The sequence below is a fragment of the Hipposideros armiger genome, unplaced genomic scaffold, assembly GCF_001890085.2.
Source record: "Hipposideros armiger isolate ML-2016 unplaced genomic scaffold, ASM189008v1 scaffold_206, whole genome shotgun sequence".
NCBI lineage: Eukaryota > Metazoa > Chordata > Mammalia > Chiroptera > Hipposideridae > Hipposideros > Hipposideros armiger.
In genome coordinates this window covers 1,659,391-1,671,824 of record NW_017731556.1, presented here as the reverse complement: position 1 = coordinate 1,671,824, position 12,434 = coordinate 1,659,391, and the positions used below count along the sequence as shown (strand labels likewise).

At 41.9% G+C, this 12,434-nt stretch overlaps 1 protein-coding gene across 1 annotated transcript in view; it reads left to right on the top strand.

The window, feature by feature from the left end:
• AIG1 (androgen induced 1) overlaps positions 1–11,979 on the top strand; it is a 182,925-nt gene extending 170,946 nt beyond the window's left edge. Inside the window, exons 5-6 of the mRNA XM_019653745.1 lie at positions 4,791–4,954; positions 11,328–11,979. Of these exons, the coding sequence (XP_019509290.1) occupies positions 4,791–4,954; positions 11,328–11,365 (202 nt within the window). The 3' untranslated portion in view covers positions 11,366–11,979. The remainder of the gene's footprint in view (positions 1–4,790; positions 4,955–11,327) is intronic.
• Positions 11,980–12,434: the final 455 nt, after the last annotated feature.

Below are 12,434 nucleotides of genomic sequence, written 5' to 3'. Positions count from 1 at the left end.
AGTACTTTTAACAAAATAGACCACCCCAGAAGTCTTATGATAGTATAGTATCCATATATATGTATGCACACATGTACACGTGCACGTGGAGACACACACACACACACACACACACACACATCATGGTTATCAATTTTTTAGGCTAAAATTAAAATTGGTATCATTACCTTAAGCAGAAGCTATTTGGGCATTAAGACACGAAGGCCTTGGAATGAAATGGAAATTGAAAGTCAACCACAAACTGAGAACTCTGGCACAAATACATGAGCAAGGCCATGAGTCATTTTTGTGCAGAAAACTGAGCCCTGATTACATCAAGGAAACAAATGGTGAAGCACAACCTGTTAGGACAAGTGGATGCATCATTCACCAATCCGGGTAAAACCCCACTTCACAGGACTTCTGTATCTGAAATGATTGGATGACCTACTAAGTCCAGAAAACTTTTCAAAAAAGAAAGCCCTCACTGCCTCCTTGGAGGCAGTGTTAAATGCATCATTTAGAGAAGCAAGTCCGTGCGGCAGAAAAGATGTCAGTTGTGCATGAGATTTTTACATTCCCATTGTCAGTTCTGACATAATCTGTAAACCCTGATTTTCACCTGAGCAAAATGAGAATGACATGCCATCTCTAGGGTTTCTGAGTAGACGAGATGACATGATGGGCTGCGGTGCTTTGTGAAAGACAAAGAACTACGTGAACAAGGGCGCAGCCAATGGGCCAGATCCAGCCCACCGCCTGCTGCTTACTTTGTTTTTTTTTCTTCTGTGGCCCATAAGCTAAGAATGGTTTTTACACTTTTAAATGATTGAAAAAAATCAAAGAAGGTGAATATTTCATCACATGTGAAAATTCTGTGCAATTCAAATTTCGGTGTCCACAAATAAAGTTTTATTGAAACATAACCACTCTCACTTGTTTACATATTGTCTGTGGCTGCTTTTGTGCTACAAAGGCAGAGCTGAGACTCGTGACAAAGACCACATGGCCTCCAAAACTGAGAATACTTCCTCTCTGGCTCTGTCCAGGAACGGTTTGCCAACAAAGGGCACGGAGATTTTTGAAAGGTTTTTTTGAGATTTAAAGTTACTGGCAAAGTGTCAGTCACAGAGAAAAGACTCAATAAACAGATGGGGGTTTTGCTGTTCCTTTAGTCAGTTATTAATTCAACTAATAATTATTGAGGGCATTCTGTGTGCCAGGCATTGCCCCAAGGGCCACAGGCCTACCAGTGAGCATAACAGAGGAAAATGCCTGTGCTCATGGGACAGACAATAAACAGATAAGTAAAAATAATGTAGTGTATTAAGTAGCTGGGAGAAAAATAAAGGGGTGGAGAATAGAGTTTCAGGATTAGGGTTGCAATTTTTAAATACAGTGGCCTGGCAAGACCTAATTGAGTGAAAACTGAAGGACACGGGAACACTGGGGGTACATGGGGCAGACAGGAGTAAGGAGTGATGCCCAGGCATGGAAACCCACAGGAATGCTTAGTGTGCTCAAGGAAGACCAGGACTCTGTGTGGCTGGAGTGGAGTGAGTGAGGGGAGAACAGGAGGAAAAACATCAGAAAAGTGGCCAGCAAGCTTTGGTAGGGCCTTGAAGAACCATTTAGGGATTGTGGCTTTTACTCCAAGGGCAAGGAAAAGCAAGAGCTTTGAGCAAAAATAGTGGCATGACCTGCCTTGCACTTAATCCAGGTCAGTCTGGCTGCTCCAATGGGAATAGGCTATAGAACAGACTGTAGCAAAGGTAAAAGAGACAGGACGCTATGGCAATGGTTCCGGTGAGAGGTAGGATGGCATGAACCCAGATGGTAGTGGAAGCAATGGTGAGAAGTAGATATGTTGAGTATATTTGGAAAGTAGAGTCAGTAGGTTCTAAGGATGGATCGGATGTGGAATGTGAGGGAAAAAAAAGTCAAAAGTAACCACATTTCCTGCCCCAAGCTACAGCTGAAGTGATGTAGTAATCACTGATTTGACAAGTGTGCAAGATATGGGAGACATATGTTTGCTATTGGATGATGGCGGGAGGGGAGAGACGTGCAGGAATTAGGATGCAGGATGATGGTGATGTCATGGAAATGTTAGGTTGGAGATGCTCCAAGTCGAAATAGGCAGTGGGCAACTGGGTATAGAACTCTGGAGTTCAGGGAGAGGTCAAGGATGGAGATATAAATTTTGGAATCATCCACAGATAGATGGGATGTGGTTATGGCTCGTATACCTCTTCAGTATTCTAGAATGATTCCATACACACCGAAAGTACATTGCAAGCAATGTCTGAGGAGTAGAAGCCTGGCATTAGAGACATTACCAAAAGCTGCAAATGTAAGTTTCATTCTCCCGGAAGCAAGTAGAATGCCAGGAGCAGGTATAAAAACTATATAACTAGCATTCAAAATTTGAATTGCTCCTAATTTGCCTAATTGAGGAAACAGTTTTACAGTGAGTCACATTATAATTTTATAAGTTGATTTTGTAAAATCAATTGTAGATTTATGGTATTACATTTTTTGGATATTGTATATTATCTCAATGAAAATTAATAAGCTGTGTGATGGGCACACAACACCTTCTTGCACCAGTTAAGATTAACCTTTTAAAAGTAAAAAAAAAAAATTAGGAAGGTAAAATTGCCTCTAATTTACAAACAAACAATATTATGCATCAGAATCCCATAGGGTAGTTCTAACAATGTAATTTCTGCTGATTCTCACAAATACTTCAGCCTTTAAAAAAAAATGTAGACTAGCCTGGCTTCCTCCTCCGGTAAGATATTTTAGTTTGGGCAGCTATTCAAGCTGACCTGGCTGGAACTAATGACCACCTCTTCCTGCTCAAGCAGCGTTTCTCCACCTTTTATTAGTGACCTTTCTTTTATTACTGACCCCCACCCAGGAACCCTTGTAGGTATTTTTTTTCCCTGATCTCCACCCCATGAAAATGTTTTATTGTGGTAAAATATACATGACATAATATTCATCATTTTAACCATTTGTAAATGTACAATTCAGTGTCATCCAATACCTTCACAATGTGATGTACCTAACCATCACCGCTATCTATACCCAAAACATTGTCATTATCCCCAGCATAAACTCTGAACCCATTATACGGTAACTCCCCTTCCCCCACTCCTGCTTAGGTCCTGGTAACCTCTATTGTACTTTCTGTCTCTATGAATCTACCTATTCTAGTATCTCATTTAAATGGAAGTATACAATATTTGCCCTTCTGTGTCTGGCGTATTTCACTTAGCATCATGTTTTCAAGGTCCATCCATGTTGCAGCATATATCAAAATTTCATTCCTTTTTATGGCTGAATACTATTTCATTGGATGTATATACAACATTTTGTTCATCCACTCATCTGTTGATGGACACTTGGGTGGTTTCGTCCTTTTGACTATTTTGAATCATGTTGCTATGAACATTGGTGTACAAGTATCTGTCTGTGTCCCTGCTTTCAGTTATTTTGGATATATATCTAGGAGTGGAATTGCTGGGCCCATGAAATGTTAATACCACAAATATACTATGAATCTTTTTATGTTCTGTATATATATGTGTCTGTGTTTTATACATAAAAAGAGCAGGATTTCTTCACCAGCCTCCTGGAATCAATTTCCACCTCCTTGAGGGGATAGTGCTATCGCCCTCATTGAGACTGCAAGCTCTAAAAGACTCCCAGGTTTCTTGCCTGAGGTAGATACATGTAATACATACAGAGATAAACTGCTTAAAGAGGAGTGAAGCCATGGATGATACGTAAAATGACCCCAAAACACAGAAGTATAAAAAGTAATTGTTATTCCTGTGCAATAAAGTTATTTATGTTTTATTCAGTCTTAAAAAATTGACAATAGTTAATAAAGTATTGAACCCAAGAATGTTTTGGAAAATAGCTCTTAGCAGTTGTGTCAGAAACCAATGGAGCAAATATTCTACTAAACTTTTGAAAACAGTGGAGATTAATTATGTTGTATCCCCACTGAGCCTAAAAACAGCTCCAGAACACAAATGGAATAATTACGAATACATAGTATGAAAAATAGAAAAAGAAAGAAACATACGAGTTCCAAAGATCAGGTTGTGGGAATCCAGGCATCAGTGAGGTAACAGGATGGCTCTGTCAGCATATAGACTACATATTGGGATCTAGATGGAAGGCAGTGTGGCAAGATTCCTGGCACATACTTACCTAGGTTTTATTATAATGTGGTTGCCTAATGCTACATTGTTTCGTTATGTAAAGAAGAGATTAAGAAGATTGTATAACAGTATTTAGAAAAACAACAGTTTCAAATACCTGACCAGAACTCTTCAAGTGTCAAGAAAGACAGGGAGAAATTGAGGAACTGCCAAATTGGAGGAGACCAAGGAGACGTGGCCACTAAATACAACGTGGGACATTCGCAACAACACAGGAAGTCTGTAGTTCAGCCAGTAGTATCGTACCAATGTTAACCGCTTCATTTTAATAATGGTTATACAATATGTTAACAAGATGTTAATAATGTTATACAAGATGCAGGGAAGTGGAACAGAAGGCAGACTGGAGCTCTCTATACTATATTTGCAACTATACTGTGAGTCTGAAATTATTTCATTATCAAAAGTAAAAGAAAACAAAGTTTCTGGTAGGTCCTGAGTGTCAGAAACCAACCTGTGACTGGCAGTGCTGGAGGGTGGCTGGAGCAGAGGGTCCATATTTGTAACATGAGCAGCTTGGAAATCTCACGTGAGAGTCACTCCTGTCTTTGTCCCCTTTCCATTCCATTGCAGGGTGTGTTGGGTGCATCACATCACCGGGATGTGGGTGTACCCGTTCCTGGAACACATTGGCCCGGGGGCCAGAATCATCTTCTTTGGGTCCACAACCATCTTAATGAACTTTTTGTACCTGCTGGGAGAAGTTCTGAACAGCTATATCTGGGACACACAGAAAAGTGAGTATTGTTTAGGGGAGCATCAAACAAGAGAATGACTACCTAGAAGAGGGTGCACAGAGACTGAAGGAGAATTCTGCTGTAGCCCAGGATTGCTTATGAAGAATTACATTTTTTTTTAAAGATTTTTTTTATTGGGGAATTGGGGGAAGGGGAACAGACAAGTTGCTGTTGCCTTGTTCTTCAGTCTACTTGTGGAGGACGTCGCTTCACTGGCCCAAGTTGGCACCATCATTGCGCTCTTCCCGGGCGAGGCAGATCAGTCGCCAGCTTTCTGGACGGCCGCTCACGGTGGCTGCTGGCCGCTCACACTGGCTGCTGGCCACACACGGTAGTCCATGGCAACCCACTGTCACAGGGGCTGCAGCCTACGCCGCTGCCGGCGACCCACAGCAGCCCAGCTCCAGGTCGAGCTATTGTTCAGCATCTTAGCTGCGGAGGGCAGCGTCACTGGCCCTCATATGTGGGATCCGAACCGGGGCCCTCTGGCATCCCAAGCCAGCCCTCAACCATCGCACCACTCGACCGGCCCAAGAATTACATTTTTATAACAACAATAGCAATTTAAAAGCTGCTGGCAGTTATCTGAAAGGTTTATTACTCCCTTTGTCTTATTAACAACAAAAACATGCAAATCTAAGCGAAAAGAAAATTTTTGTAAAATTTTATGAACTTTAAGAAAATGTCTATAAAATTTTATAGGGAGAAATGTAGACATGTAGAATTAACAGAAAAAGATTAGGGAGTTCACTCTGAATAACAAAATACTGCCTTAGCTAAAGGGACCCCCAATTAAATAAATTATTAAATGTAACCATTCCCATTAGAAGACACCCAAATCTCCACTTTTCATGTGGCCTTTTGCATGGGTGGAGCAGCCTCAGAGAGGTCTCACGGTCCTTCTGCTAGAACAATAAGCAGCACCGAAGGCCTCTGGCCACTGTGATTCACCAATGACTGTCATATTCAAGGGCTGAAGGTGGCAGAGAGATACGGTGACAGATAATACTTCATTGCTGCAAAAACTCACATCTTAACTTATGACTTGATGTTTCTTTTGTTTCTGTTTATGGCAGAGCCTCCATCTTGGCAAGGCACGTAATCTTACCCAAGCTGTGCAAAACCTGTCCAGAGTATATGTAAGATAACATAAAAATGGGAAGGTGGAAAAAGCAACAGCACAGATATGTAGTGAGTTGAGTCCTGCATGAAAATGCATCCAAAGGCAAGATGGTTTGGGGATGTTAGAGCGCTCTGGACATCTCCTCTGGTACAATCACAACATTCTCGACGTCACCAGGAAATGATCTATGCTCCACAAACACTGAGTACTGTACTGTGTGCCAGACACTATGCCAGGAACTTGATCTAATTAGACAAATAAAGCACGGTCATCGCATGGTTATTGAATTGGACCCTGTGTGTGTGTGAATCTTCTAAGATGGTATGTGTCCAAGTGTTAGCCAACGATAAATGGCCCAGAGGAATTTGAGGGTTTCTTTTCTCAGCAGCTGGCTTGATTTTAATAAGTGGTCTATTAGGAAAAGTGTCAAAAGGTTTTATTCAGTTCGGGCCAAAAGCTTGAGCGACCAGAAATTAACCTTTCAATCATTTTCCTCTCTGTTCAATAGGATTAGTCATGTTTCTCGCTAATGAACTTCTAAAAGTACTTAGTTAACTTTCAAAAATGTATTGAGAACAAAATGTAAACTTTCTCAGCTTCTTGGGAGAAATACCATATTTCAAATTTAAGCTAAAATGTCCAATGAATGTCATTCAGGAAGTATTTATGACTGCGTGTTTTCCCTCGATTAACTTGATTCCAACAGTCCTTTGGCCATTGTTCTACTATTTCTAAGAGAAGATGCCCTGAAAACCAGGAGAGGAAAACATCCAATCTAGATTAATAGAATACTGCTTTTCAGCAGCTTTCAATGAAAAATTAAAAATGAATCATGAAACTAAGGTTTTTTAAATGATCTGCTCAATTTACTCTGTGCCATTCTCTTAAGCAACATGAGTTAAGCTTGACTGATATTTTGTAACTCATGTCCAGTATAAGGATTCATTTTATCGACATGGGACCATCTCGTTAATTTCACAGAAGCAGATGTTTTATGTCAATTGGTCGTCTTTTTCATATATGAAAGGGATCCCAAATTGATGGCCTCCTCCAAATTTTACCAGCCAAAAAGTTTTGTTAGGCCCACACAGTGAGACTTTGGTTTTGGAACCAACGTTTTAAAATTGGGAGATTCACATAAAGGCCAGAATGTTTTATCTTATCAAATATTTGAAGATCTGGCAACTGAAGATCTGAGCCCACTGTTTTCTTCTCGCCACAATGAATTGGAACCGAGTTTCCATTGCCCTCTTCAGATGGTGCTCGGATGTTCCCTAGACTTCATCTCAGTCACATTTGCTTCCTGGTTCTTGAATTTGAAACTGCTGATTAAAAGTAGTGTGTGACATGTGTGCACACATGTGTGCATGTGTGTGTGCGTGCGTGCGTGTGTGTGCGCGTGCGTGTTGCTGTTGTCAGAATGAATTGAATACAATCAAGTACAGTATTACCATCCTGAGTACATTTACTATACCCTAAATAAAATCCCCCAAGAAGCACACCACCTTTGAGCCCCTTCCTTGTATTTATAGTGATTTTTAATGGCTCACCTTCCTCCATTTGGTTATGTTATGTTGGCCTCAACTACAAGATAAAATCCCATTATTACAGAATCTTAGAACTGAAAAGGAGATTAGAAATCATCTCAGCCAACCCTTTCTTTCTGCAAAGAGGCAGTGGAGGCCAAGAAATTTTAAGTCACCCACCAAAACAGGCAGTTGCAGAGCCAACACCTTCTGACTGATGTTCAATCATGTGTCATTTCCAGTGGACCATCAGAATGTCACCATTGGAAAGCCAGGCATGGGAGTTCAGAAACTTCACTTAGAACCATGGACGTAGCTTATAAAATAACAAAATAGGCATGCCTGATATGAACTATAAAAAATAAAAAAAATTTTAAAAGTCTCTAAAATAGGCTAAATTAATAGTTAGGCATTGCTCTTTTTAAAAGAAAGTAACTCCGGGTGGCTTTGTGGATGCTGTACTGGTTTGCTAGGGCTGCTACAACGAAGTGCCACCAACTGGGTGGCTTTAACAATACAAATGTAATATGGCACAGGTCTAGAGGCTGGAAGTCCAAATTCAAGGTTGGTTCCTTCTGAGGGCTGTGAGGGAGGTTCTGTGCCAGGCCTCGCTCCATAGCTTGTGGATGGCCATCTTCCTGTTCACAGAACATCCTCACTTCCATGTGAGGCTGTCTCCAAATTTCTCATTGATATGAGGACATCAGTCATATTCAATTAGGGCCCTCCCTGATGACTTCACTTTGACTTGGTAAAGAGCCAGTCTCCAAATACAGTCACATTCTGAGGTATTGGGAGTTAGGTTTACGGAGACACAATTTAGCCCATAATATTCTGCCTTCTGCCCCCCCCAAAATTCATGTCCTTCATTCATGCATCATATATTCCAACAGCCCCCAAACTCTTTCCTCTTAAATCCAAAATCTCACCTTAAATATCATCTAAATCACACATGGGTAAAGCTGGGAGTGTGATTCATCCTGAAGCCAACTTGCTCTCCAGTTGTGGATCTGCAGAACCAGACAGACAGCTGTCTGCTTCCAAAACACAATGGTTGGACAGTCTCATATACATTCCCTTTCCAAAAGAAAGAAATCAGAGGGTAAAAAGGGGTCACGATTCCCAACCAAGTCTGAAAGCTAGCAGGGCGAATTCCAGTAGATTTTAAGGCTTGAGAATAATCTTCTTTGGCTGAATGTTCTGTCCTCAGGACTCCCCAGGAGGGGGCTGAGGCCCCCTTGGCCTTGGCCCTGGGCAGCAGCCCCCCACCCTCTAGAACCTAGAAGGAGCCAATCTCTAAAGTGCCTTTGCAGTCACTCTTCCTTCATTTCATCCTGTCCCTTTCAGGTTATCGGGACAGTGTTCTGAGCAAAATTCTCAATACCCTTATTGGCTTCCCCTGTAATCCATGGGGGTCCAAATCATCAGAGGGTCCCCCACAAGCCTTTCCTGGCATCTGCTGAGATGGTTCACTGGATCCACAAGTCACATGCCTAATCTCTTTAGCAAACAGTTGTCCAGCCACCTCCTTGGACTTCTTTGCTTTCAGAGGTCCTGGGGTTAGGATTTCAACATATGATTTAGTGTGGGAGGGCACAATTCAACCTATAACAGTTGAACTATTTCTGTACTTTAGCTAAGAATTCATTCCAATTGCAGTGTGTGGACTGGGGTGACCAGTCTTATTAAAGTCAAACTTCATACAACCAGAAATGAAAGCGTCCAAAAGTAAAAGGTTGAGGTGAGGGCAAAGAAAGCAGGGAGATGGAGAAAGGAGTCGGAACCAGGCCTATGTGCTAGAAGCCCCCACCTTCTCCCCACGAGCTGCCCATCCAGCTCGTGTCACACGCAGGCCCACCCAGGCCTGCAGTGACCCGGCACTGCCCTCTGGGTGAGCCTCTTCCTGGCCAGGGGGAATTCACAGGTGACGGCCTCTCTCGGAGGGGTCAGTCAGTTCTTGTTTCTGCTCTGTGTTTCTGAAAGTGCTTCCTGCCTCAGCTTTGTGACAGGTTTCTTTCTGCTCTTCGTGTGGAAATTACACCTCTCGTTCTTCCAAATATTATTTACAGCTGTCTAATTTTTTCCCTCTCCCTCCAAGCTGCCAAACGAAAGTAGGTGGGGAGCCATTTTCCCTGTCTGGGTCAGTGAACGCCCCCTGTTCTCCACCCCGGCTTTTGAAGATTCCACTCCTGCTGCCAAGTCAACCCATCTGCAGGAGAACGCTTGGGAGGAAACAGACTTTAAAAAGAAAAGCAAGCAGTTAGCTCCCGAAAGCTTCTCCACAGGGATGAACACGGGATGAAGTTGGGACCCAAGTCACGTGTGCTGTCTGAGCGGAACCCGTGTTGTGTTTTTCTGCCTTTGCCTTGGTTACCCAACAACTGAGGCTTCGCCTGCCTTCTCCCCCTCAGTCCTGCCCCTCCTCGCTTCACATGTCCTGCCTCCTCAACTTGAAGTTTTCCTTAATATGATTTCTGAGAAGTACTTTGGAAAAAGTGTTCCATATCCCTGCCAGTTCCTTAGTCATGAAAACCAAACCGAAAAGAATGTCTGAGGACACCTGTTCAGAGCATGTTACCCACATTCCACTGCCACCACCCTGACCCCACAAAACACAGACTAGGAGCTGGGGGGAGGGGATGCCCCTCCTCATGGAAGCCCTGTCATGATGACCCTCTGAGGTTAGGCTGTACGATTTTTTATGTTGCAAATTTCCACATTTTGGTCTACTGCTTTCCCACTCGTCCAGCCTGCTCAGGCTTCCTCTATGTTCATTGTTTATTAAATTGATTCAGTCAAAGCTGAGCTCCTACTATGAGACAGACACTGTGTTAGGAGCTAGGGATACAATCCAGAACAAAAGAAGGCCCGGTCCTCAGACAGCTTGCAACTTATAAAAAGAATACCAACTAAAACCTTCAAAGCAATATTTGTGTGTGGGGGGGGGTTTCTTCTGTTCCACCAAAAAGGCCTCTGAGAATTGACGTCAGAAGAAAAGTCTTCAGCTAGAAGCACAAGAAAAAAGAAGTGGGGAGCATTTGCCAGGTGTAACTTGAATTCATGCGAATGACTTGAACATTTTCATCTCCAGGAAAATGAAACATGATTAACTAACTATTCACTGCAGACAACAGACTGAGGTCTCACAGGCCTGGTGAAGATGAGTCTCTCAGAAAGAAAAATAGTTCCGCCGGGACTGGGCTGAGGTGAAGGAGAACTTGACTTTGAGTACACTCGGGGATGGAAATAAACAGTTCTTGGGGCTAGGAACTCTCTATGAGCTTTGAGAAAAAGATTTCTTGACTTGTGAAAATCCAGAGCCCTTGGCTTGGGAAGGGACAGGACTAAAATAAAAACAAATGAGGTTTGAGGCACATCAGCTGCACACCTCCTATCGCTAGAAGCTGGTTCCAAAGCAGTCTGGTTGGGGTTTCTGTGCAAACTGAATGAGTCAAGAACTAACTTGAGTCCCTCACTCTCAGAAGCTGGAAGAACTGGGTGTGTCCCAGAGATGTTATGTCCCGATTTGGGGCGAAAGGGTGGGGAGAGAGGTCACTGAGGAAGTGTCTGGAGAAACCTGTAAATGATTTTCCTTCTTAGCTGGAGACAGGGGTGTACAGGAGGGTGGATAAGGGTAGAGGGAAGAGAGGTTTTTTAAGCTGCTTGGCAAAGCTGCTCATAATTTTATCTGATGTTCAAATAAAGTCCTTTGCCTGTATTTTAGGTATGGAAGAAGAGAAAGAGAAGCCTAAATTGGAATGAGATTTAAGTCTACGTGGAAGAGCTGGATGGAGCCGCCATTGAAGACTCGCTCCCCCCAGGCGTTGGCAGTGCAGGAGAGGAAGCTTCAAAGAAAGCGGCCAAGTGCGCCTCCACCTCCCAGCCGCAGAGGACACCTTTTAGAGAGAAATATATATAAGAATAGAATCCAGTGGTTTCTAAAATAACTCGCCCTCATTGTGTTTGAAAGAACTCTTTCCAAATTCATGGTTGATAATAACATCTCTTCTTTTTTCCTCTTCTAGTTTTTCAAACTAAAATTGGTCATTGGATTTTAATTTGTGCAATTGTAATACCATTAAGAATAAAATTCTATTGTGTTCTTATTGATACATTGGTGAAAATCAAAGGGGCAGATATGGAGCAAGGCACCCCGGTATTTGCCCTACAGGTGGCTGGGACAGTGACCCTGGGCCACAGTGGAAGGCTGCAGGAGATATGATGGAATAATGTCACAGTTGCCTCAAACAGACAATGTTAGTAATAAGTCCATCAAGTTAGTCAAAACCCTGAATGTTTTTGGATCTCATGAGTTAATCTTGTGAAACTTTTTCCTAAATGCAAACTATAACTTTAATAAAGACAAGCAACCCCTAGTCTGCTGTCTGCATGGTACATCCCAAATCCTAATAACACAGGTATCTCCTTTCTTACTTTGTTTCTATTACCTATTGAAAGTGGGTTTATTGAACCTGGTTCTTATAATTAGCTGATTTTAAAAATGTGTACCTTTTTGATAAATCCAAAAAGAATGATTTTTTTTTGAAAAAAAGCTAATTTACGAAATGTTTGACCATAATTATTTTTAAATAATATCAATGCAAAATATGTAGTAGAAAACACATGAAAAGTAAATCTTAGTGAAATATGAGGAAGGAACTAATAAAAATAAGAGCAGAAATGATGTAAGGTAACAGAAAAATAACAGTGGCGTTAATTAGATACAGTATCTCATCTACACAAATAACATTAAAATATGCAAAATACTGATGTGTTAACTGAAAATAAAAAGAGAAAGAGAAACATAAAAGCACAGATGTGAATCAAAATT